Source organism: Aspergillus terreus, genomic scaffold (genome assembly GCF_000149615.1).
Source record: "Aspergillus terreus NIH2624 scaffold_2 genomic scaffold, whole genome shotgun sequence".
NCBI lineage: Eukaryota > Fungi > Ascomycota > Eurotiomycetes > Eurotiales > Aspergillaceae > Aspergillus > Aspergillus terreus.
In genome coordinates, this window is record NT_165925.1 from 949343 (window position 1) to 974702 (window position 25360).

Sequence of the window (25360 nt, forward strand, 5' to 3'; positions counted from 1 at the left end):
GTCATGCGCAAGTTCCTGCCTGCTGCTGACGCCATGCTGGAGATGATCTGTATCCACCTGCCTTCTCCCGTCACCGCCCAGAAGTACCGTGCTGAGACTCTCTACGAGGGTCCCATGGATGATGACTGCGCCATTGGTATCCGTGACTGTGACGCCAAGGCTCCTCTCATGCTTTACGTCTCCAAGATGGTTCCCACCTCTGACAAGGGTCGTTTCTACGCCTTCGGTCGTGTGTACTCCGGTACCGTCCGCTCTGGTCTGAAGGTCCGCATCCAGGGTCCCAACTACACCCCTGGCAAGAAGGAGGATCTGTTCATCAAGAACATCCAGCGTACCATTCTCATGATGGGTCGTTTCGTTGAGCCCATCGAGGATGTCCCTGCCGGTAACATCGTCGGTCTGGTCGGTGTTGACCAGTTCCTGCTCAAGTCTGGTACCCTTACCACCTCCGAGACTGCCCACAACCTCAAGGTCATGAAGTTCTCCGTGTCTCCTGTCGTGCAGCGCTCCGTCGAGGTCAAGAACGCCCAGGATCTGCCTAAGCTGGTCGAGGGTCTCAAGCGTCTGTCCAAGTCTGACCCTTGTGTCCTGACCATGATTTCCGAGTCTGGTGAGCACGTCGTTGCTGGTGCTGGTGAGCTGCACCTTGAGATTTGCTTGAAGGATCTCGAGGAGGACCACGCTGGTGTCCCTCTCCGCATCTCCGACCCCGTCGTCTCCTACCGTGAGACTGTCGCTGGCACCTCCAGCATGACTGCCCTGTCCAAGTCTCCCAACAAGCACAACCGTCTCTACGTCACTGCTCAGCCCCTTGACGAGGAGGTCTCCCTCGCCATCGAGGCTGGCAAGATCACCCCCCGTGACGATTTCAAGGCTCGTGCCCGTCTCCTTGCTGACGACTACGGCTGGGATGTCACCGATGCCCGTAAGATCTGGTGTTTCGGTCCCGACACCACCGGTGCCAACTTGCTGGTCGACCAGACCAAGGCCGTCCAGTACCTCAACGAAATCAAGGACTCTTTCGTCTCTGGTTTCCAGTGGTCACTCGCGAGAGTCCTGTTGCTGAGGAGCCCATGCGCTCTATCCGCTTCAACGTCCTTGATGTGACCCTGCACGCTGATGCTATCCACCGTGGTGGTGGTCAGATCATCCCCACCGCTCGTCGTGTGCTGTATGCCGCTGCCATGCTGGCTGACCCTGGTATCCTGGAGCCCATCTTCAACGTCGAGATCCAGGTGCCCGAGCAGGCCATGGGTGGTATCTACGGTGTCCTCACCCGTCGTCGTGGTCACGTCTACACCGAGGAGCAGCGCCCTGGTACTCCTCTGTTCAACGTCAAGGCCTACCTGCCCGTCAACGAGTCCTTCGGTTTCTCCTCCGACCTCCGTCAGGCCACTGGTGGTCAGGCTTTCCCCCAGCTGGTCTTCGACCACTGGGCTGTCCTCCCTGGTGGCTCTCCTCTCGATGCCTCCACCAAGCCTGGTCAGATCGTCAAGGAGATGCGTACGCGCAAGGGTCTCAAGCCCGAGGTTCCTGGCTACGAAAACGTAAGTTTGCTCGTTCTTGACCTTTATCACACTATACTAACACCCTACTCTACAGTACTACGACAAGCTGTAAACACGTTCTTTACAAGCGCAATACTAGGGTCCCTGTTTGCCATGACGGGAGTTCTATGTTTATGAGATCGACGAACGCAATACACTGTCTATGTTAGGGGCCGACACACCCCCATCAAAATCAAACAGACACCACAGTTTAATGTCGTATGTGGATTTTCGATACCTAGAAACAAGTAGAAACAAGGAGTGCTCGTGCATCTGCTATGGCTTCTTTCATTTTTTTTTGTTACGTTTATGACTGCGAGGGCTTTTCCCATAGTTGTTGTTGTTCGCTAGTTGGGCATGAAAAAAAAATACGAGATGGTAGTTCCCAGTTCAACCGTTTCCCCTCCGCGTAGACTAGTTTTCAGTTTGTAAAAGATCTTGTACCGACCAGAATCTTGTAGGTAGGATTAGCTTGTGTGGATGGAAAGACGGTGGTCAAGACAGGTCACGTGACACTTCCGTCATCCGCGTCGCTCGCGTTTCTCTGGGCAGCGGCCGACGTTCTTTTGCTTCAATTCCCAGGCGCTATTTCCCCCTTCGAATCCCATCTCAAAGCTCATACATGATGTCCTGAGCCCGTTTCTGATACGGCCTACATATATTGTCTCCTGGATTGAGATTTGTCAACACTGAGTCCGTTGGCGCCTGAAGATTCGTTCATACCCAGCTTTGGACAGCAACCCGACAGTATCTGCAATTGTTGTCGCCTTCTCCCCCGACCTTCCGAAAGACGAACACCGGTAGTTGACGTGCTTCGGAAAACACACCTTGCTTTGCGACTTCATCATGCAGCTCACCGAGGATGAAGCCAGCGAGGTGAAGAAGTGGGTTGTGAGGAAGCTCGAAGATATGTACGCGCCTCTCGGCCAATTCTAGTGGTTCTGATCCTAGTGCGGTTTTACATCGTGGAGATTCAATATCGCTGACTGGTTACTCTCGCGACTCTAGATCCGACGCCGATGCGGATGTGCTCGCAGACTATGTTTTGGCGCTTATTAGATCCGATGCTCCCGATGATGAAATCCGAAAGGCGTCCGTGGAGAATCTGGAAGATTTTTTGAGAGAACGTTAGTGATGCTCTTCTTGTGCGATTTACCTCCTACGACAATCGCGTGTCTGACTTTGTTGAACTTTTCAGATACTGAGAAATTTGTCGATGAGCTTTTCGCTACCTTTGCGCTCAAGCAATCGTCTCATCCGGTGCCCTCGATCGAACAGGGCCAACCGCCTGCGAACGAGATCCCAGTCGCCGGCTCCATCCCCCAACAACAGCCATTTAACCCGCCGTCTGGCCCCAAAGGACCCTATGGATCGCAGATGGGCGGCTATCCCCAGTCGCAAGGAGACACCTCGACTTTCAATCGCAAGCGCAGCTATCACGAGGGTTTCCAAGCGGACCAAGAACAGGATGGCGTGCCCCACAACCGGGTCTTCAAGACTCCTCGTCGAGGCCGCGGAGGTGGCAGAGGAGACTGGATGGGACGCGATAGCCGCGGTGCCCCTGAACAGTTCCCTCCGGCGGCCGGTGGATTCCCAGTCATGCCTCCGAATTTCCCTCCCTTCGACCAGAACGACCCCATGGCAGCCATGATGGCGCTTCAGGGCATGGGCTTCCCGCAGATGCCGGGCATGCCCCCGATGCCAATGCCGCCCGGCGGTGCTGGTCAACCGCAGGACCAAATGCCCAAGAGCTCGGAGCGGTGTCCGTTCTACGAGACTCAAGGAATTTGCTACCTGGGAGCGGCCTGCCCGTATCAGCATGATCTCGCGCCTGGCGCGTCGAAAGAGGACGGTATGCACATGGCGTTTCACTTTCTCTTATACCGTTACCATATAGGTGCTAACTTTTGATTAAAGCAGAATACGACCCGAGAGCGTCTGGAATCGTGACGGGACTCTCGGCGCCGCGAGGGGACACTTTCGCGGCAGCGACCGGGGGCCGTGGTCGGGGACGCGGTGGTGATCGTGTGATTGCGAGTTTGGCGGCCGAGGGCCGGGCGGTCGATGAGTTACTCCGCGGCACGGCCGTGTCGAGGACACTTCCATCACGACGATCGTGGTCGAACAGATCCCCCAAGGACCAGCTGACCGACGGCACCGTGCGCGAATTCTTCTCCCAATACGGCGAGATCGTCGATTTGTCCATCCAGCCTCACCGGAAGCTGGCGTTGATCACGTACGATAGCCACGCGGCGGCCAAGAAGGCATGGTCCAGCCCCAAGGTGATCTTCGACAATCGATTCGTCAAAGTGTACTGGCACAAACCCAAGGGCGACAAGAACGGCGATCAACGGGCGGGCTCCCGCGAAGGGAAGTCCGAAGAACCGGCGTTCAACCAGGAGGAGTTTGAGAAGCAGCAGGAGGAAGCGCAGAAGGCCTACGAAGACAAGATGAAGAAACGCAAAGAGACCGAGGAAGCCAAACAGGCGCTGGAAAAGCAACGCGAGGAGCTCCTCAAAAAGCAACAGGAAGAAAAAGAGCGCTTGCTGCGCAAGCTGGGTGGCGGCGCCGCCAGCAGCGGGGCCCAATCCCCCGACGGCGCGAGTCAGTCTCCCGTGGACGACAACGCCAGCGAACAGACCAAGCAGCTCCGCGCACAGCTTGCCGCCTTGGAAGCGGAAGCCAAGAGTCTGGGTATCGATCCGAACAGCGCGGAAGCGGGCTCCTCGTTCTACCGCGGTCGTGGCCGTGGACGCGGGGGTTTCAGTCGCGGGGGCTTCGCGCCTCGTGGCCGTGGCGGGTACGACCCATCCTATCGTGGGGGCTATCGTGGACGCGGCGGCGTCGCCCGCGGCCGGGGCGGTGTCTTGCGCCTGGATAACCGGCCCAGAAGGGTTGCGGTGTCGGGTGTGGAGTTCAATCCGGAGAAGGACGAAGCCCTGCGCCAGTTCCTCATTGTATGTTCCCTCCCCGCTTGCTTACTATGTCTATCCGCAACTGATACTAACGAATTGTCTAGGGCGTTGGCGAATACGAATCGATCGAGCCGAATCCCGAGCAGCCGAATTCGCTGATCGTGGCATTCAAGGAGCGCTACATCGCCGAGAAGTTCATGTTTGGCCCATGGAAGATACCCTCCGTCGGAGACGTCCAGCTGTCGTGGGTGCCCAACCCTCCGATCTCGGCTGCGTCGTCGACGCCGGGCCCGGCGTTTGACAGCAAGACGGGGTCGGATGAAGACACGGTCATGGATACCGGTGCGCCATCCCTCGCGCCAGACCAGTCGGCGGGACGACGGGACGGCAACCACGAGGTGGACTACGATGTGGCGGAGATGGACGACTCGTGGGGTGTTGAATAGAGACATTCTGTAATTATGCGCGGATATTCTGGCTCTAAAAGACTTGGTTTGGGTTGCGTTATCGACTATGTATGTTCTTGTAGGAAGATAATAACCGGGGTAATCCCAGTTATGTACAGACGAGGTGTCAGTCAATGAATATTATGTCTTGTCATGACATGCGCGGTCTACGCCATATTCTGCGGCACCAATTCCACAATATACCCATCCTGTGCGTCGTTAGCCGAGCTACTAAGACAGCAAAAGAAGTGAAATGCACTCACCGGATCCGCGACAAAGGCAATCTGATCAAAGAAGCGTTTATAGTTAGGATGGATAGCGCCGACGCCGACGCCGCGCTCTTCCTCCCACGAACTCAACGGCACACTCTCGCGGGAACTATCACCCAAGTCCTTCAGCACGGGGACACCGCCAGCGCGCAGACGGTCGAGCGCAGCAGGCACATCAGGCACGGTGAAGCCCAGATGGCCGAAGCCCAGATGGGGCGGGGTATTTCCGGTGGAGACCTCGATGCCGCCGTCGGCGACGGGCTTCTCGGAGCCGTGGATGTGGTACAGCTCGAGGAGGCCGAGGGTCTGGGTGAGGGTGCGGGGGTCGGAGACGCGGGCGGACCAGCCGCGGAGGTCGGCGCGGTCGTCGGCGGTGGAGGGATAGCCCAAGTAATAGATGGTGAAGGGGCCGGTGTTCATGGTCCAGACGGTGCGCATGCCCATGAGGTTGATGTAGAAGTGTAGCGAGCGTTTGGGATCGCGGATGCGCAGCATGCTGTGGTTGAGCTTGTAGCCAGTCGTGGGGCTGGACTCGGGCAGAGGAGGATCGGTGTTGTGGCCGCCTGGAAGGAAGACGCCTTCTTCGAAGGGGGTTGAGGGGTTTGGTGTCGTCATGTCGACTCTCTTGGGCGTGTTATTTGGCAAGGGTTGGTGGATGAGGATAGATGATTTTCGCGAAGGCGTCTGTCTGTCTGAGTGCTTTATGTTTGGCCCTGCGGGGTAGACATCGGGGCGCCTTTCGGGCCCCGCTTATGGCACGGGTCAATTAACGGGGTATTTCCGGGGCGGACAAGATTGTTGGTCTAGTGCTCGTCGGCAGCAGTACTATTGATATTGAGTGATGATCCCTGTTATTAAACATGCCGTGCGGATATCCCATGAGAACAACCATACGACATCCTCAACCCGGGTGAACATTGCGTCTGTGAGAGCTCTCATCCGGAACTGAGCTGGTCTTGACGTTGGAGTACCGCGTAGGGAAGTTGCTCTCATCCTCGCTGTCGCTGTCCATTTGGTCCAACATGCGGTCAATTTCGTCACCAGCATGAGCTTCCAGTCCGTCAGATGGCCCACGGATCGCTGATGATTGGGTTGATTGGCTCGAATTGGCATCGCGTTGTGAATTTTGACTCCAAGGTGCATTAGATGCTATGTCTAACGACGCAGCAATATTGTTGCGGATCGGGTTGAGACGGTTTTGCGAGTTTTGCGAATTCGACCGGTAACCAGAGTTCCCCGGGCTCGACATGAAGAGTAGCGTTTCGATGGCGTCTTGTTCCATTGATGTGTTTTGAGACTGACTTTGCTGACTAGACGTGCCGTTGTATGGAGTAGAAGTGTAGGCTGATGGCCCAAAGGGAGGAGTTCCCGGAACTAATACCGTTTCAGAGCTGGCATTAGACTGTGAAGTCCGGAAGTCTTGTTGCGAATGATGCCGTCGATGACGGGATAACGGCGCATATGAATGGATATTGCCTGCCTCGTTCGGGTTTGGTCGTCTGCGCCGAGTGTTGCTACTACTCGGGATGATGTTTGCTGGTGGGGCGAGTTTAGGAACAGGTAGCAATCGGTGAGACTTCTCAGGGCTGGGCGGTTCGCCGCTTAATGAAAAGGGTGAATGACCATCAGATCTGGCGACTGGTGACGCTCGTGTAGGGGGGTGAAGTGAGAAAGATCCTGCCGGATCGGGAGCGGACACAGTCGAGCCATCAGGCGAGTCCAGCTCCATCAGTCGTTGCCCGGCAGCTCCGAAGGAACTGGGAGAACATTCCACTTTGACCGAGGAGACCGTGTTTGCAGAAAGAGTCGGCAAATCGTGCGTCAGAAACTCCAATGGCAGTTGTGTCCGCGTCTCATGAGACTGGCGGTTCTTTTCTACTTTGGCTGCGGCATAAGACAGACGCGTGCGAAGGTGCATCGACAACTGAGGTGTTGTGAGCAACCCCGTAAGTAACAAACGTTGAGGGCCCGCAACTTACCGCTGCGATCCGGTTTCCATGTGGGAGAGCACTAATGCTTCGGGCACGGCGTCTTTCAGCGGCGTCTACGCCTGAGCTGGGAGAGTCTCCCCGCATGTCTGTAGACGGCTTGATGACGCCGGCTGCAGTTCTTTTCCGACTCAATATTCTGCGGGAAGAATGCAAGGACTCTGCAACCGAACGGGGCCAATTCCGATGCACGCTTGGAGCCAATGTATTAGACCTGACTTCCTGCCTATCCGTTTCTCCCCGTGTATCCAGTCGTGTATATATCCGCTGGGATTCAGGCACTTGAGTGAAAGAGTAATCACGTAACGCGTCGGAGGGATGTAATGAGCGAGTTTCGCCGTCTATTGAAGGGACTGTATTCAAGGCTGTAGCGCTAATTTCTGATGTTATATCTGCAGTGTGTTTCAACCCAGGCGTTGCTGTTGTGGTCACGTTGATCGGCGCTTGCGACGACGTACGCTCTGGCGACTTAAGGAAGGCGAACTGTGTGTATTTTGTATCGGCGATAGGATGACGCGAACCAAGCTGCAGTGATTGCGCACGATGCACGTGGTGATGCTGCGGCGATCCGCTCATAGTGCAGTGAGCGACTGACGGCCAAAGTCTTCGGGGGTGGAGGAAACCTCCAGCAGGGTACTCAGCGCGATTCTCCGTATCGCAAGAAGAGATAGTCACCGCTACCTTGGAAGCGATTAGAGAATCGAAAACCAAGGACAATGCAGGATCCTGTCTCCACGGCGTCTCCGGGTGATGTGCAACCGCGCACGAGGACCCAGTTCACCGCCCGAATGGAGGGGGTTGACGCGGCAATGTCCGAGCGAGCGAAGTCACCGTGGCCGCTGAATGATAAAGACAGATCCTTGATTTGAGACCTGTGTTTGAAGTTTGAAAGCTGACGAAAGTCGTGTGCTTACTAGCAGCCAGTCTAACGTTGCCAACGCGGACAGACACCTTAGTCTCCACACCGGATCCGCCGAAGAGGTTGAACGTGAGGAATGAACGATGGGGCAGAATGAATGCCGAAGGCATATGGACCCAGTGTCCCGGCTACATGGAGAAAGCAGGTGGGGGAATTGCGATCAGTCAGGTGCGAGAGATGGGCTGGTGGACGTCAAAGAGCTTGAGGCGACTTTTTCCACTTCCTTTTCCAGTTGGTCGACGACGCGTTCGCGGCGCGGTCAGCTGACCTGGCTGCCTGGCGTTTCAGGCCATTTCTCATATTCTACCCAACCATCATATTTACTATTTACTTGAGTGGGTATACTATAATGGCTAGCTGAGCTGGTTATATATATTGAGGAGAATCTTGAAAACAAGTTTATAAACCTCGATGGTACATTCGCTTCAATGGGGTCTGGATATGGGTGTGTCAAGTGGATGAGAACGTGAAAAGTACCAAATTTTGGAAGTCTCGTTTCTCCCAGTGAGCTCTCAAGCAGAGAGTTGTAGGTTGATGATGCCAAGTTGGCATTCAGGTATATGGCGTAGTGGTAATATTCCACAATCCCTATAAAGATCTCGAAGAACCTCAATCGAACCCATAGCTGGTCGAAGAGAAATTATCTTCAGCACAAAGCAGGACCTTGGTAGTCGCATCAAAAGCAGGACCATTAAACGCAACCACATTGATCGCGCACAATGATTGCTTGGTGGGCAGATACATCCCTCAAGTATAATCGAAACTTCACAGCTTCAGCAAACTCACGGAGGCATATCCTTCCAAACCGGCGTGGGTGCAAATTCAGATGGCTGAGAAGCATTTGTAGATACGCTTCCCATCCCCAAATCCAAAGAGAACCGATCCAGCGCATCCCCAATTGGGCGGGTACTAGATGTGAACGCCGTTGGATCGCAAAGCAAGAGTGGCTGGCGGATGTCATTCCTTCGGGAAAATTTCTCTGCAGACAAACGCCACGGATCCTGTCCGGGTGTAGAGTTGGCACCGTATACCAGTCTCGCCTGTCGCTGAAGACTTCTTCGGCTCTGGTCTGCTTCCAGAATAGTCGAAAGCTGACCCAAGAGTGCCAGAATGGAATTGATACCATCACTAATGAGCTGTGCCGTACTATCCACGTACGTGGCTGGTACGGAGCCACTGAAGGAATCCAAATCTCTCATACTTTGGTCAATATCCAGCTGAGCTCGAAGTTGGCGTAGACGCTCCTTCGCATGTGCAATATCACTTAGCAGGGGATCCATGACTGCGTTGTCGGGGTCAGTCGGTGACGCCAGAATGTTCCGTGTGACAGCGTAATAGCCTGGGCATTTCGCGAACTCATCAAACGCATTGTCCAGGATCTTGCCCAAGGCACTCTTTTTCCCTTTCTTACCATCTCCCTCAAGAGCATGGTTGCTCAACGATGTCCACTCAGCGTCTCCCAGGAAGCAATGTTCGCCCATGACAAAAGCTTCAGAAATCAAGAAGGGCCGAAAAGAAAGCATTAATGTACGGCCAATCCCGGACTTATGCGCCGCCGCACCACGCGCACTCATAATATACCGGATCCCATGCGTGTGAGAAATCCAGGAGCGTTCGCTGCTTCCATCCAGAATCTCATACCCACCAAGCAGGATGCAAGAGGCGAGACACTCGTCTGAGAGTGCCGCCGGAGTTTGTAGAAGCGCTCGGAGATGGCAGAGTCCGCGGCCATACATGTGACGAGCGGAATAGATGGCCATCTCATTGCCCTGCAGAGTCCCCATTTGAAACGTGATCAGAGCGCGGATCGCCCACATGAGCGCCTGCGGAAACTGGGCAGGTGGTATATCGCGCAGGAAGTCCATCCAATCTACATCAACGCGAGATTTAAAGGAAAAGTAAACCCGAGGAAAGTAGTACATCAGCCAGCCCTGAAACGATTCTTTCGTCTGCATGCTAAGAGCTTCGTACGCTAGGTTCGGCGCAAGGACTTCGTCAATGGTGATCTGAGGCAGTAGTAGCGGCCGAGTAGTCGGCTTCCGTGCAATGACCCATGAAGCGGGTTTGGGGTGTTTTCGATCCCGAGGTGGAGCGGCGAACGGGGGCTTCTGAGTGCGAATGTCGAGAGGGCGGGTATACCCCGGGCATTTCAGGCCCTTTTTGGTACATCGTTGGCAGCCAGGACGGGTCTCATCGCACTGTTGGATGAAATGGCAGTGTATCAGCCCAGAGGTAGTCCTGGGTAAGGGTGATGCGACTATGATCCAGGGCGCTACTGACCTTCACCTTGCGGCTCAGACAGGTGGGACAGCCCCCACTGCGAGGAACTCCCACCATACTGGCGTTACTTGTAATGGGGCTCTCCTTTCAGATGTCGAGGGGAGTATGTGCACGGAGGAGGCATCGAGGGCGACAACACACTGACAGGGAGATGCCGGGTATTTTACTTTTTGGATGCCATGGTCCCAGCGAGCAACTTAATAAATAAGTCAAGCCTTGGCAGCCTCGCCCCCAGGCGGCTGAAATTCTCAGGAAGAGCGAAAAGCGTTAGTCTGGTTTCTTATTCTGCTTTAGGTTAGTGGCCCTTTACCTTATCGCGGGGGTTCTTAGATAGCCCAGCCATCTACTGTAGATCGTGCACAGTCTATTTCAAAATCTTTATTCGATCTAGAAAGATTGTATCGACAACAAACATATCATGACATCAGGTCATCTCCGGAGAGCGGCAGATGGACGTCTGGAGGGGTGTTGCTGACGCTCGTATTCGGCCCTGGCTGTCTGGTCCAAAACTCTCACCAGATTGACAGCGTGCTCTCTTGCCAGATGGGTAGTGATGCAGCAGATCCGCAAGGCTACCTTGCCTTGTAGCTTCGTGGTCATGAACGCAGCAGTACTGCTCGCCAGCATAGCCTGACGTATCTGCTCATTGACCTTCGCCAGCGCTTCCTCCGTCATTCCTCCGGGATTGTATCGAAAATTAAGAATCCCCAAGCTGGCCCTTGACACGATCTCCCAGCAAGGCCTTTCTTCCAGACATGATTGAATAGTCTCCGTGAGATCGGGCCCGTGATCGATCCATGTGCCGATGCGCTCCTCGCCCAGGACTCTAAAAGTGAACCAGAGCCTCATAGCCCGAGACGGCCTGGTCAGCTCAATACCGAAATCCCAGAACTCTCCGATATCTGGCTCCAGCCTTCTCTCCCGGTCGATAATATCGGCCTTAGAGTGAAAGCTGGACACCAGCTTATTCTTATCATGCACAAGTAGCATACCGCACCCGTAGGTTTGGAACAGCCATTTGTGTGCGTCCCAAGACACGCTATGTGCGAGACCTAACACGCTTGCCACTTCCTGCCGCGACGATGACAATGCCACTGACGCACCGAAAGCACCATCAACATGTAGCCATAGCCCTTCTCCGGATACAATTTTCGAGATCTCATCAATAGGGTCTATAGCACCGGTCTCGGTACAGCCAAAGGTAGCAACAACCAGGAACGGGATCAGGCCGGTCTGTTTGTCTCGTCGAATTTGCCTCTGGAGATCCTGTGGCATAGTCTGAAATCTGGCATTGCATTTGACTTGGCGCACTTGATCCTCACCGAATCCCAGGACACGCGCCGCCTTCGATATGGAATAGTGAACTTGGTCTCCAACGTATATCACCCCACGAGAACGGGCCCCCCTTGGGAGTACTTGGTCTCTTGCAATGATCATGGCCATCAGGTTTGCCATAGAACCCCCCGAAACGAAGAAGCCCCCCGCGGTTGAAGGGAAATTGATTTTCGAAGCAAGCCATCCGACCAGAGCCGTTTCCACGCCACAGGGTCCGGCGCTCGCTATCCTACCGCCAGTGTGAGCATTGAAGGCAGACACCAAAATATCTCCGAGCCAGCTGAGTTCAGTGGAGTTTGACGGGATGAAGCTGAAGAACGTTGGATGGTTCGTTCGCATGCGGTGGTCAAAAATATGATACGCTTCTTGCACAACTTTCGTCAGGGGCTGTGCAGTGGTTTGAGGGATAGCCAAGGATGTCAATTCTTCCCAGTCATCATTGTTTGTTCCCTTCGATATGGGTTCGTCAACACCAGGGTCGCTGACTCGACGAAGATCGTGGAGAATGTTCTGGATATACGGCCAATGCGCGTCTATCTCTTCATGGACATCGAAGATAGGAGCCGGAGCATCTCTTGCACCCCTCATGGTGCCTATGGCAAGGCCGTTTTTTGGCGGTATATGTGGGCTGATTTATCGAGTAAAACACATGCATCTGCAGACACGTAGAAACAGCTTTTGGGACCATAGAATATATGTATGAACCAGACATATTCGTTCTTAGCCGGTCCTACTACGGGACCAACTCTGTAGAGTCTCTACTGATCTGGAATCCTGCTGATGTACATGACGCTCAACCTCGGTCTTTGGACCAACGATCTGGACATGTGGCATGCAGTATATTGGATAGGGTAGGCACAACATGAGCGAGCGCATTTCATCGACCACATGAGGCCGTGGCTCCATGCACCGACAGCAGTGATGACGAAATCGACGTACCAAGCTTGATTAATGGTCACCGAGTACAGAGGATGTTCTGCGACTGTACTGAACTAGTTACTGCGGCGCCTCCACACCTTCATTACCTCATAATCCGTCTTGTTTGCCATGAATCAACAGTAAGCTGTGATATCATAATCGATGCGGCGTTTGTTTTCCCTCGTGCCCGACGGGCCGGACGGGCAGAGAATCTTGGATCCCCTAAACCCTGAGTAAGCATTGGGTGGGCCCAGAGCCTGAACAAATCGCTCGATGGCCACAGAGGCTGTCGCTGATACTTGATCAGCGAAGAGGCGCAGAAGCACTGGAAGAATTGTTGGTTTATGCGTCATGAAATAGTAAATGATAGTCTCCATGATGCAGTGAGAGTTAGATATCTGTATCACATAAACTGGCTTCAGGCCCACCTATCATCCTCGATAGTTCATTTCTTTCAATATAGACCACGCCTTTGGTTGGAAGTCGTTATCACCTCCCTCTGAAAACAATGAACTCCGAGAATCTTCCCGTCTCTATGCCAGAAGCCCTCCGCAAACGCCTCCCTGCTCATATACCAGTCATTGTGGCGGATGACAACAACTACACCCAGTCAACTGCAACATGGAATATCCGAGCGCAGTATCAACCCCTAGCCATCGTGCAACCAACGACGGTCGACGACGTGAGCCTGGCAATCAAAAGCGCTAGGAATATTGGTATATCTCAAGTGGCAGTACGTGGAGGTGGTCACTCTTTCGAAGGCTTGTCTCTGGGCGGGAAAAATGGCGCGATGGTTATCGACATGGTGAAGATGAACCATGTGTGCTCCAATCCTGGCAAGAGCGAATTGACAGCCCAAGGAGGGGCCCTTCTGAGCCAAGTCCATACAGAAGCTCATCACAACGGGAGGAAAATGGTCCCGCTGGGCACTTGCCCGTCTGTCGGACTGGCTGGTCAGATCCAATGCGGCGGTTATGGCTTTTACTCGCGCACCTATGGCCCACTCGTGGACCGTGCTCTTGCCTTCGAAATGGTGACTGCGGACGGGGAGATTCTTCATGTAGACCAGGACCATCACGCCGATCTCTTTTACGCTGTTCGAGGATCTGGCACAGGCTCATTCGGGGTCATCACGACAGTCACACTGCGAACAAACGATATCCCTACCTCTATAGCCAATTTCTCAGTGATATGGAGGCTCCCCAGCTTTGAGATCCCTTACATCTTCAAAAGGCTCCAGGCCGCTTGTCTTGGCGCTCCCAAATCTATCAACACTATGGTCGTGGCATGGGTGGAGAAGTTTGAAGTGTTCGGCACGATCCTAGCGTCCTCAGACTCCGAGAGGGACGCAATCTGGACAGAATTTCTAGGATCCTTGCCGGAGTCATTGGACGTTCGTATGGTCCCAATGAGCTACCCCGAGTCGGTGATGGATGTTTCGAAACGGCAGACTTCCGCCCCGTGGTATAATAAACTCAGTGAGATCCAACGGGAGGGTAAACAGTACCTTCGCTACATGAAGATTAAGTCTGGGTATGTCCCAGAACCCCTACCAGATGACGCCATAGAACGCATCGGGGCGTTCCTCACAACGCAGCCACCGACTGGTGTTCGGGTCCAACTCCTTGCTCTCGACCCAGAACATGTTCCACAGCCGGACCAGACATCCATCAGAGCACGCCGCTGTCATTGGATTATGGGCATGTCTGTGTACATCACTCAGCGTGAGCACCAAGAAGGCGAGCTGCTGTCTGAGGGTGACAAGCGGATGCCATGGCTTGACCAGGCGTACAATCTTTTCCTTCCGTTCACGGCCGGGGCATACATTGGCGACGATGACTTGGAGGAGGGCGAAGACGAGGAAAGTTTAATGATGAGCTTTTATGGTTCTCACCTTCCCCGGCTCTCCTCGATAAAGGCAAAATATGACCCGGCCGATCTATTCCATCATCCGCTGAGTATCCCGTTGCCAAAATGAGGCCAGATCTTGTCTTAAGGTGACATTCTGGGCTAACCATGGCATGGACGTTTACATTTCGAAAGCCACTGGCCATATATATACACATAACATACGTTTTGGGCTTCTAGAAATCTTAGTAGGGATTCTACTCTCGTAGGACTAAAGCGTTTGAAAGACCGTGACATCCCACATTTCCCTAGCAAGCTAATCAAAATCAGATATATATCTCTGGAGGATACAGAATGGAACCTAGGCCGGTAGAAGGCCTCGTCATTCATTGGCCCCAGAATCATTAGAATGTATATCTCGCCCCTGTCCTCCTGGGAAGCATCGCTAGAGCATGCCGCATTTACTCTGAATCACTGGCCCTGGTAATACTGCTAATACAGGGGTGGCTTCTGGAGTCAGCTATTTCTTCGACATCAGATGAGATGTGACAATCAAAACTAGTCAAACCCATCACAAGTAATCGAGTGCAGTGCGCATCATCCAGCGAACACCTCCATTAATCTCAACAACTCTTCCCACCGCTCATCGTTTTGGACCTCGATCGTGCCTTGAGGAGTAAGGACCTTGTGTTCGTTCGCGGCTTGCGTGCCGTACGAATAAGCCTTGTCGCCTCTCACAAATGAAGCCAAGTCCCTGACCCAGTCGTCCATGATCTTTCGCTCGGTGGGGGTTGGCCCGTGCATGATCGAATAACTAGATGGACTGTCAGTGTCTATCTCGAATGTCAATGTGAAGAGTTTATATTAGACATCACTCACTTCCACAGCGGCCGATCCATCGCATGGCTCACACCCATCGATTCTGGAGCTACCTTATCGGTGATGAAGGACAGTCGATACGCGATGCAGTACCTCCACACATCTCGAACATCCACCCCATAAGATAGTAGATTGTTGACTAAGAACCTGTACGGCGCACGCACTTGGCCATCCGCCACGATACGGCCAAAAGCATCTTCCCAATCCTTCTTCTCGGAGGACGCTGGAACAGAGTAGTGCTGGAGTAGACGTTTCATTGTGGACGAGGGGTAATAGTTGCTCAGCTGGAGCTCCAGAGAGGCAAGGTTTGCGTCGGGCCCATTGGTAATGGCATATAAGGTGTTCTCATTTAAGACTTCGCCTATGTAGAGACGCAAGCCTCTTCTTTTAAACTCGGTGGCAAAGGAGCCGTCCCGATAATACTTGAAGATACCGGGCTGAATGAAAACGCCGTCCGTAACCGGACGAAACGTGTGATGATCCAGCTTCATAGTGGCATCTGTAAGATCTTCGGCAGGTATTTGACGAAGCCTATTCATCTTATCCTGCCCGCTCCAATCGCCCGGGATGTTGAAATATTGACACAGCTCATCGAACTGCGGCTGACAATCTTCCGGCGTCTTGGGCTGCGTAGGGATAGAGTTGGAATGCATCATCATTCGCCGGAACAGATCCCTGGGAGGATCAGTCCTCTGGAAGTCATACAGCGCCTGAGCTTGGACAGAATAGGCGCCCGCACTTCTTCCAGCGTGAGTAATGTTGCGAGGATCGCCACCGAACGCGGCAATATTCTCTGATACCCATTCCAGAGCGAGCCGCTGATCCCACAACCCGTAGTTGCCCACCTCCTTTTTGTTGCTCTCCTCCCATAAAGCATCCCCAGCCAGAAAGCCGAAGACGCTGAGCCGGTACCCGACTGCAATAAACACCGCGTTGAGCCCGCCCGTGGAGATAAGCTCAGTCGGGTCCATAGCCTCCTCCTGACTGGGATCTCCGACCTGGAACCAACCACCGTGGAACCAGACCACCACGGGCCAGTTAGGATCAGTCTCCCCAGGCTTCTTGACGGGAGTCCAAATGTTCAGCCGGAGACAATCCTCGCTGTACTGATGTTGCGGGACATTCTTCGAGACTGCCCGCGAGTAGTTCGGTTGATGGCAGACAGGACCGAACCGTGTGGCATCGTACGGTGTACCATTCTCTGAGGAGTAGGAATGCGAAGGGGGGAGCGGTTGGGGCTTTCGCCATCGCAGTTCACCCATAGGCGGGACAGCATAAGGAACGCCTGCAAAGCGGCACGCCTTGCTGTCGTATTGGAGACCGCGGATTGTGCCTTTGCCCGGCAGCTCGATTTGACATTCCGTTGTTTGATACGCAGAGAGGACGTTTCCCATTTTGTCGAATTATCAGAGGTCGGACAGAAGGGAATACTGAGGTTGATCTGGAACGAGATAGAGAAGGCTGGGGAGATTTCGCAACGCGGCGTTTGTCGCAGTTTTGATAGAATTAGTACAGGTGCTAGACATGATTGGCTAGAATAGTCGACGAGCGCCAAGGATCGCGATAGACGATTTATCTATGAGCCGACGTTTCCCCGCCTGGACTTCATCCGCCAGCATGTTCTGACAATCATCCATTGACTGGTGCATCCATGGTGCAGCCTGCTGCGGACGGCTCAAGACCTCGTCGTCCTCGCAAAGAGCGGGGTAAACGGTCTAAAAATGGTGAGTTTGGTTCACTGTCGTAAAGAGATGGTTGTTGGACTAATGTGTGCATGTGGATATTGTAGGCTGTCAGACATGTGTGTCAAAGAAAGTAAAATGTGACGAGAGACATCCAATCTGCAGTCGATGTGCTCGGCTCAGACTATTCTGCGAATGGCCTATTGCTAAGCCCTCATTGGCAGAGCGCAGACGGGGTTTTGGGCCGTTGAAAGATCGTTGGTGCTGGACACCCAGGACGATCCAGCCTAGATGCAGAGACAGTAGGGATACTAGCACGGAGCCCGGGGGAGAGAGCGGTCTATCATGCCTGCCCAATAGCGCTGAGGATACGCCATCGACATCCCATCAATTGCCTGCGCTTGAAGCGGAGAGCCAAGCTACAGGGACGATGACCTCCAATGATTTGATACAACTTCCGAACCCCCTTCCGCTTGACGATGATACTGGAATGAATGTATCAAGCGTTTATGAAGGAGGTTCTTCTTGCACCCATCCCGAACACCTTGACGGCAGTTTTCCCACTGACGCAGTTCCATCACTATCTGCTGAACCGAACTTAACAGACGACCTGATTCATGCAATGGGGCCCTCTCTAATGAGCTTAGGAAACTGGGAAACTTTACAAAGCAAAGACATGCAAGCCCTATCTTTCCACAGGGACATATATTCTCCACTCAGATCCACCCAAGACTCCTCCAAATCCGCGCATACCCTCTTCCTGCACCGCGCCTTCGACCGGGAGATGGCACTGCATTTCCTCTTAGCGGTGTCCCACAATGAACTCGCAATCTACATGAAGCACGGGCCGACTCCTCCCCAAGAGTCCCGCGTGCACTACCGGCGCGGATCCGAACTGCTCCAGAAACAGGTGGACCTGCAGCGAACAGCCTCCACCGACCACCTCAACATGATGCTGTCGTTCCTCTACATTTATCTATTCTGGATGCGACGCAGCCGCATTGACTCGCGGAAGCTGCATCAAATCAGCCGAACCATCTGCAATTACGTGCAACTGTACACATTAGACACCGTCTGCTCGCTTGGAGAGCTGCTTCCGCCGATCACAAACCTCCCAGAGCTTGCAATGACCGTCTCCGATCAGATTCTGCTCTCAAGGATTCTCATTTACCTCTATGATCGAGATGGACTGTGCTGCTTCTTTGGGTGCGGCGGTGCATTGGCGAACTACGTGAATTCCATGCCAGATAAGAGACAGGCGCTGTGGCAGATCTCTCGTATACCGTTCCTGTGGCCTATGGGCGGGCTTGGTTCCGTCTTGAGCTTGGGCCTTGAGGAAGATAACAAGTACATCCTGGATGTGTACTTTGAGTTGATAGTCCTGCACCAGGACATCAATTGTCTCAGCCAGAACAAGGTCCAGGATCCCTATGAATCAGATGTCAAATTGAGAAGGCGTCTGGAAAACCTAGAAAAGGTAAGCATGCTCTTGACGTGGCAGGTATCCCTGAGCTCACCACATATTCCAGAATGTCTCATTCCTTTCCTCCCTCGTAAAGGAACAGCAACCTGATGCCACGCCGACCCCTCTCATGGCATACGTGACAACGACTGTCTTCTACGCACTGCACGTCTACCTCGATCGAGCTACTACGAACGGCTTTGGGAGTACCCCAGTCTCGCCTCACACCCAACGAGCGCTGGCCGCTCTCCTGGCAGTGGCGTATAAAACTATTGCCGCTGGACCGGTGCAGCTCCTGGAACGATTCCAGTGGGCTTTGCTGATTGCAGGGGTTGAAACTTCCGACCCGATTCATCGGGGCTGGATTCGTGCCAATATTTCTGATCCTGGATTCAAGGATATGCTAGGTGTGGTTCTTATGGAAAAGGGTCGACTTGGCGGGGCGATTCGCATGACTACTATCCGCCAATTGACAGGCGGAACATAAGCCGGTGGTTGTATGGATATTTTAACGCCTGTCGATAATCAAGTTGCTGGATATAATGTATTGTTGTCGAGTGACCTTGTCCGTTGTGGGAGTTCAAGACCGGATATTAACTACCAAGGGTTGTATATATGCAAAGTAGACCAAAATAGCGAACAGCACAGCGTTATAACATAGAAGAACGAATGCTCGATAGACAACATCTACAGAACATAGCGGAAGCTTCTGTTCTGTTTATCGGTCTCATCAACTTCCTCCAGACTATCATCGGTGTCTAGATGAACAGTTCGACTCGTTTCAGCGTCGATATGGACACCCTGTTCGCGATCCCGCCGTTTGTTTACCAGATCCAAGTATATACGGAGGCCGATAACCAGGAAGATCGTGATGACAAAGCATACCAGGATAGTGGTGTATGCAGTCTTGAAAGCCGAGTCAGAAGATCCGCCGTCTGATCAATCGCAAATGGGTAGTACTCACGGTATAGTTTGGCGCTTCGTTGCTCTTGAAGAACTGCGGCCCAACCAGATTGCCAACGCAGTAACCCACAAAGATCACCGCAGCCGTCGTGGACTTCTTCGTGAATCCAGCTGTATTACTGGCAAACAGCGACATCATGACGGGAAAGGCGGGCGCGATACCCGTGACGAGCCAGAAGCCAGCCAGGCGAGACAGTTTCTGTTCTTCGGGGAGAAGTTTGATCATCAAGATACCAGCCAGTCCCATAAGGAAGATTAACACAAAGGCAATCAGCCGCGACTTGCGGACATTGGAGGCAAATAGAGCCGTCAGGATGACTGTGGTCAACTGGAAGGCGGGAGCTGGCAGCCCCATGAGGATGGTCTTGTATACGTCGTATCCGAAGCCGTTGATAATGAGCGTCTGGAACTGGTGTAGATGTCAGAAGGTAATTCGAAATGTGTGCATAGGGCACATACGCTAGTCGTGCCTCCGTTTGGAACACAGATGATGAAGGAAAATACCAAGAACCACCAGGTCTTCACGTCAGTCATGGTCTCGATGAATTGACCACGATCCCATTTCTTGGTCTGGGTAGTGCGCTGGAATTTCTTCGGTCTCAGGGAGACGAACTCTCGCTCCGCGGACGTGAGGAAATGCGCGTTCAAGGGGGAGTCGGGGAGAAAGAAGAAGAGGACTATTGACCACGCCACGGTCAACAGGCCGAAGGTCAAAAACAAGATCTATAGATCGTCGATAATAGATTAGCAGTTGCCTTTATCGCAGCGTATTCCAGCAGATGACCTACTTTCCATTTGGCAAACTCCCCTCCGTAATACAGAATGCCATAGGATATAAGAGACCCGATGATCCCTGCAGCGGCATTTCCACAGAACCAAACTGAATGTCTTGAGACGTGTTCTTTCGGGGTGTACCACATGCCAGTGATTAGGGAGAACCCTGGACTGATGGCTGATTCGAACACCCCCAGGAAGGTCCGCAGAACCATGAGACTGGCATAGTTGGACGCAAGCGCATGGAAGGTAAGAATGACTCCCCAAAGAAAACTATTCGATCGGCAATGGTTAGTATAATTAGCATATCGAAGGGGCAGACATCGCGTAAACACGTACATTAGAACACTCAGGTACTTCCCCAGGGGGAATTTGACGAAACCAAAGGAGATAGGGTACGACGCCGCCAAGTAACCGATATAGAAGATGCTGGACGCCCAGCTGTATTCTTGACCGACCAATTTCTGTTATTGTTAACTGGACAAATTCATGACCAGACCGGGAGCACACGAACTAGATCTTCCCTGATCCCAAGAATGGCGCTGTAGGACAGACTGGTTTTGTCCAAGAATTGCAAGGCGTAGGAGAAGGTCAACAGGGGCATTAGACTGTACAATCAATTGTCAGTTTGACACCTCACCAAAGAACATACAGACATAGATAATGAGACGAACGTACTTCCAGTCGATTTTCCGAATGATGCGCTTCTCATCCTCGGCCGAGAAGGTCAACATGGTGCCTTCATTTTCGAAATCTTTGCAGTCATCCCTGGGAGGGGAGTCTCCCTTGATCTTTTCGGGCATTGTCGCCAAGACAGATATCTGCTATGCTGTGCGGGAGAGTCAACAAGCCCGTCGCGTGGGCCGTTTCCTTTTAAACCGTCCACGCGAGGGCTTATCGGGGGGGAGCTGAATTGGAGAAGGTGTTGCGGAGTCATCAGCCTTTTGTTGGTTTTGCCGATGCAAGCCCGCGGGGGCCATCGGGGATGGGGGGCATGATTGGCGCAATGAATCGAGCGATCTTGGGGCCTATCCGGGACAGGAGAAGGAAGCAGCACATCAATAGATCCCCGGGACCGCAAGGGGGCGCCAAGATTGACTTAGCGGCGAGCTAAAGCTCAGTATGCCCACCCCAAGTGGGTAATGTTCAGGGCCTCGCGAACCTTGGGGAGGTGTGTGTCTTCATTTCATGCTTCAATGCATGACTCAATGGGTAACTAATATTCTGTGCATTATACGCAGCACCGCTATCTTAACTAAGACCTAACAAAATCATTTTTAGGAGGGGTATATACTCAGTCTACTTAATGTCCAGCTTGCCCTGTATTGTGCAGGCAGAGCTCCGAAAAAAGCAAAGGTTATAAGTACATATACAACGAGATCAACGACGCTTCTTGCCTCCGCCCCCTGCCTCCTCGGGGTTCTTGCGCTTCTTACCCTCGCGCCTCCAGTACTCGTCGCGCTCTCGTCGCTCACGAGCCGCCTTCTTCTCCAGACTCTCCGCAACCTTAGCCCGATATTCTTTCCTCCGCTCCTCCTGTTTCGCCGCACGCTTGGCTTGCTTCTCATTGCGCATCGTCGTGAGTTTCTGCATAAGATCGCGCGCCTTCTTTTCCTCGCCGCCCAGGACCACCGCGCGTTTCTGCATGTAGGTCTGGTCCTTGTGCGCGCGCATTTGCGTGATCTGGGACTTGAAGGGAAGGTCCGCAGCCAGCTGGCGGGGGACACGGAGAGGGTTGAAGTGTCTGGTAGGTCGCTCGATCGGACGGTAGGCAGAGTCCTTGTTCATCGGGGTAGGGATGCCCTTCTCCCGACGCACTTCGCCGGTCAGACGCATTCCCTGCCATCCATTGTCACCGGACTCGTCCTCAAGATCAAGCAAGTTCGTCACAGGGTTGTAGAACCGGTGTGGCTTGATCGGGTACCAGGCGCGCAGGAAGACGATATCACTCATGAGAATCTTGTCTTCAAAGGTAGCACGGAAGCACCCGTCGGGCTTGCTGAGGGCACGCTTGATCTGACCACGAATACCAGATACCGTTCGGATGGCGGCACCTTCGAACTTGGCAATCTCCAGAGACGAATTGAACATGTCCTTGATGAATGCCGTGTTTTTGAAGATCTTGTACGGGAGACCAGTCAACTTCAGCTTCTTCACAATTTCCGTGTGCTCGTCGACGCTCTGCACAACACCGGTGGCGGCAATTCGGAAGCCCGGCGTTTTGTTAGATAGCGACTGGACACAACAGAAACCTGTGTTAGGCGCAACCAGCGGACCGTAGAAAGTGCCGAAGCAGTGCATATGCTCCGGGGTGTATTTCAGCATGCGGTTTCGTGTACGACTGTCGGATGTGCTGTAGATAGGCAGAGTCTGGAAACGACGCCATCCAAGAGAAAAGATCAACGGGTCATTGCTCTTGAGGATCTTCTTGTGCCAACGATGTCTCTTGATCCGAATCTGGACGTAACCGAACCGGTCTTCAGTGGGTGACAGCCCACCGATGATCACGGGGAAGCGAGGGTTGAACTTCGTAGCGAATTCGCAGGGGACCTTTTCGAGGACGATACGGGCGTATGTACCAGCCTTAAATCCCTCAGCCCGCGCCCTGGAGGCTGGGTCAAGGGAATCAAACTCGGCTCGGTTGATGTCAAGCTGCTTCTGGAGCTTCGCCTTTTGCATATCGTACCAGTCGTCTTCGCCAAATTCTTCTTCTCCGCCACGCGAGTTGTCCTTCGCGTTTGCGAATCCCTCTCGGTCTTCTTCCTCAAAGCGCAATCTCAGCTCTTCTTTCTTCTTCGCATTGCGCTCACGCTCCGCATCCAAGTCGACGGGACCTTCTTCTTTAGGTTCGTCGGCTTCATCGTCGGAGAGACCGTTAAAAACCTCACCCGTCTCGAGGTCCTCGAAGGCACCATCTCCTTCGTCGTCGTCATCTTCGTAGCCATCTTCTTCTTCGTCGTCATCATCATCACCACCAGAAAGTTTGGCGGTGACAAACCGCTTCCGCAGAGACTCAATAAGGTCATCATCCTGCCATTTCTGTTCCAACTCCTCGTAGTCGTACTCAGGCACGGCACGGAAGTCCGACTGTTCCTCCTTCTTAGTATCGGCCTTCCGGAAAAGCTCGTCCTCGTCATCATCTTGTTCGGCTTCTTCTGCATCCTCTCCTTTGCCGGTCCATCTCCGGATAACATCGATCGGAGAAACAGACTCGTCGTACATCATACGCGACAAGTCAGCGACACGGTACTTTGGCCGGTTGGAATGCATGGCCTTTGCATTTGCAGCCATATTCTCCTTCCATCTGAGGGTTCCGTCATCATCTTCGTCGTCCATATCTTCATCCTCGTCGCTCTCTAGGACTTGGTCTTCGACGGACGAGATGGAACCAAGATCAGAGTCGCTATCGGCAAATGCAATGTCCCCTTCCTCTTGACGAATATCACCGTTCTGCTTCTCCTTGAAGCTGGCCTCGAAATCGGGCGGGGCGGAGACGTCAACGTCTTCGTCGCTGCCACCGTCCATTTCATCCTCCTCCCCGTCCATTTCTTCTTCAGCACTTTCAAAACCTTCATCTTCATCGTTTGGTGCGGTGTCATCATTTCCACCTTCCATGAATCGCACTGTTCTCTTGTGCTTTCTGCCTCCGACATCCTCTTCATCGTCTTTCTCGATAGCCTCGCCTCCCCGGAATAGACGGACACCGCCATCGGCCTCACCGAGCAGTCTCCGCTCACCCTGTAGGCCAACGACCAACTGCTCTCCGAGACCACGCTCTTCATTTTCGGAGTCATCTTCGCCTCTGTCGAAATTTGACGTTTTGACATCGATGTAAACTGCATCTTTATCCACAAGCACACCACCAACATCGGACATGGGTGCAAAAAGAAGCTTCTGCTTCTCTCCCAATCGGCGCTGCTTGGATTTGCCCGAGGCCTTGGCCATTTGCTGGTCTATGAAAGGGGTTGGACAAGGATCCGGCAGAGATTCAATTCCTGACACGGTCAAATCACCGACTCCGGGCACATGCACCCGCGCCCCCTGGGCGGGGAAGTTTGTGCCCCTCAAATATCCATAGAGCGCCACTGTCCGGTCACATTTCGGATTCTCTTCAATCTGAGTGGGCGGCGTGATGTCCAGGAATCGATCTGCGAGTGCGTATGGGTGGGAGTTACGCCACACCAGGGGCCGAGGGTTTTTCATCACGGACAGGAAACGAGAGAGATTGTGGATCTCGCGGTCAGGATACCGGCCATTGACAACACCAGAGAGGTAGAATAACTTGGCGCCGTTGTACAGTTCGCTCCAGAATCGGTGTTTGAGACGCTTCTTCGCCGCCTGAAGAGTGCTCTGTTTCTTGAACAAATCGAGATGCGTCAGAATACCAAAGACATTACCCGGCATTCCGCTCGACGCAAGAACATTGAGGAATTCCATAGTCTCCATCTCGAACCCATAATTACCGTCGATCATGAGAAGCACAATGTCGGCGATTTTGGCGACGTCGATCATACTGGCCAGGGAATCGGAAGGGCATTCGAGGAATGTGAGGCGTCGCTTTTTCGAGGTCACCACTGTCAGTGGTCCAGTCGGAGAACTGAGAGTCTGCTTGGTGTAGCGACGAATGAGGGACTTGATCAGTGTGGTTTTTCCAACCTAGCGAAAGAAGACAGGTTAGATAATGTCTTTGTAGAGCAGCTGGGTCGAACATACCCCCGGCGGTCCAACCACTGTAACGACAAGCGGAGGGGCCTCTTCAGGCAGACGGTCCACCAAAGGCACATGCAGTCGCTTTTCTTTTATCTATTACGAGCGTATCTGTCAGCGCGCAAGTTCTGTAGACGAATGATCGGGACCGAAAAGAATCATACATCGTGCGATCGCGCGCCTTGTCTGTTTCCCTTTCCAGGGTTGGAGAACGCAAAGGCCTTCGGATTCGGGCCTAAATGGTTGAAGAGTTCGTCAGTGTATCGAAATCGTAGTGAGAATGCAGGAGAAAGCAGATGATTTCTGAGCGCGACCAAAGCTGCGCAGACTATACATACCATCATACTTTTTCTTCTCCTTCGAGGGCCGATGCGCCCGATTGGACTGATCCTCCATATTGAAAACCTGAGGTCCACGACCTCTGAGGA

General features: G+C 53.2%; 11 protein-coding genes across 11 annotated transcripts in view; 4 read left to right on the forward strand and 7 right to left on the reverse strand.

Moving 5' to 3' along the window:
* ATEG_01327 (elongation factor 2) overlaps positions 1-1620 on the forward strand; it is a gene marked incomplete at both ends in the record, with an annotated part of 2960 nt that extends 1340 nt beyond the window's left edge. Inside the window, 3 exons of the mRNA XM_001208692.1 lie at positions 43-925; positions 1039-1547; positions 1603-1620. Of these exons, the coding sequence (XP_001208692.1) occupies positions 43-925; positions 1039-1547; positions 1603-1620 (1410 nt within the window). The remainder of the gene's footprint in view (positions 1-42; positions 926-1038; positions 1548-1602) is intronic.
* A 773-nt stretch (positions 1621-2393) lies between these two features.
* ATEG_01328 (CCCH zinc finger and RRM domain protein) lies at positions 2394-4908 on the forward strand (the record flags this gene model as incomplete). Its single annotated transcript, XM_001208693.1, has 5 exons — positions 2394-2458; positions 2556-2674; positions 2746-3399; positions 3468-4504; positions 4567-4908. The coding sequence occupies 5 exons, from the start codon at positions 2394-2396 to the stop codon at positions 4906-4908; spliced, it is 2217 nt and encodes a 738-aa protein (XP_001208693.1).
* A 141-nt stretch (positions 4909-5049) lies between these two features.
* On the reverse strand, positions 5050-5792 carry ATEG_01329 (putative lactoylglutathione lyase (Glo1); the record flags this gene model as incomplete). Its single annotated transcript, XM_001208694.1, has 3 exons — positions 5050-5117; positions 5172-5192; positions 5294-5792. 3 exons carry the CDS (start codon positions 5790-5792, stop codon positions 5050-5052), a joined length of 588 nt encoding a protein of 195 aa, XP_001208694.1.
* A 286-nt stretch (positions 5793-6078) lies between these two features.
* ATEG_01330 (uncharacterized protein) lies at positions 6079-8194 on the reverse strand (the record flags this gene model as incomplete). Its single annotated transcript, XM_001208695.1, has 3 exons — positions 6079-7101; positions 7157-7842; positions 8080-8194. The coding sequence occupies 3 exons, from the start codon at positions 8192-8194 to the stop codon at positions 6079-6081; spliced, it is 1824 nt and encodes a 607-aa protein (XP_001208695.1).
* Positions 8195-8866: 672 nt separating this feature from the next.
* ATEG_01331 (Zn(II)2Cys6 transcription factor) lies at positions 8867-10421 on the reverse strand (the record flags this gene model as incomplete). Its single annotated transcript, XM_001208696.1, has 2 exons — positions 8867-10282; positions 10365-10421. The coding sequence occupies 2 exons, from the start codon at positions 10419-10421 to the stop codon at positions 8867-8869; spliced, it is 1473 nt and encodes a 490-aa protein (XP_001208696.1).
* A 372-nt stretch (positions 10422-10793) lies between these two features.
* Positions 10794-12287, reverse strand: ATEG_01332 (pyridoxal phosphate-dependent decarboxylase family protein; the record flags this gene model as incomplete). The annotated part of the gene is made up of 1 exon (XM_001208697.1): positions 10794-12287. One exon carries the CDS (start codon positions 12285-12287, stop codon positions 10794-10796), a length of 1494 nt encoding a protein of 497 aa, XP_001208697.1.
* Positions 12288-13125: 838 nt separating this feature from the next.
* On the forward strand, positions 13126-14595 carry ATEG_01333 (uncharacterized protein; the record flags this gene model as incomplete). Its single annotated transcript, XM_001208698.1, has 1 exon — positions 13126-14595. One exon carries the CDS (start codon positions 13126-13128, stop codon positions 14593-14595), a length of 1470 nt encoding a protein of 489 aa, XP_001208698.1.
* A 467-nt stretch (positions 14596-15062) lies between these two features.
* Positions 15063-16738, reverse strand: ATEG_01334 (uncharacterized protein; the record flags this gene model as incomplete). The annotated part of the gene is made up of 2 exons (XM_001208699.1): positions 15063-15279; positions 15345-16738. 2 exons carry the CDS (start codon positions 16736-16738, stop codon positions 15063-15065), a joined length of 1611 nt encoding a protein of 536 aa, XP_001208699.1.
* A 718-nt stretch (positions 16739-17456) lies between these two features.
* On the forward strand, positions 17457-18824 carry ATEG_01335 (uncharacterized protein; the record flags this gene model as incomplete). The annotated part of the gene is made up of 3 exons (XM_001208700.1): positions 17457-18503; positions 18556-18797; positions 18818-18824. 3 exons carry the CDS (start codon positions 17457-17459, stop codon positions 18822-18824), a joined length of 1296 nt encoding a protein of 431 aa, XP_001208700.1.
* A 351-nt stretch (positions 18825-19175) lies between these two features.
* ATEG_01336 (uncharacterized protein) lies at positions 19176-21028 on the reverse strand (the record flags this gene model as incomplete). The annotated part of the gene is made up of 7 exons (XM_001208701.1): positions 19176-19394; positions 19453-19854; positions 19911-20174; positions 20240-20498; positions 20565-20689; positions 20740-20833; positions 20904-21028. The coding sequence occupies 7 exons, from the start codon at positions 21026-21028 to the stop codon at positions 19176-19178; spliced, it is 1488 nt and encodes a 495-aa protein (XP_001208701.1).
* Positions 21029-21605: 577 nt separating this feature from the next.
* ATEG_01337 (GTPase BMS1) lies at positions 21606-25328 on the reverse strand (the record flags this gene model as incomplete). Its single annotated transcript, XM_001208702.1, has 4 exons — positions 21606-24881; positions 24939-25028; positions 25097-25167; positions 25271-25328. The coding sequence occupies 4 exons, from the start codon at positions 25326-25328 to the stop codon at positions 21606-21608; spliced, it is 3495 nt and encodes a 1164-aa protein (XP_001208702.1).
* Positions 25329-25360: the final 32 nt, after the last annotated feature.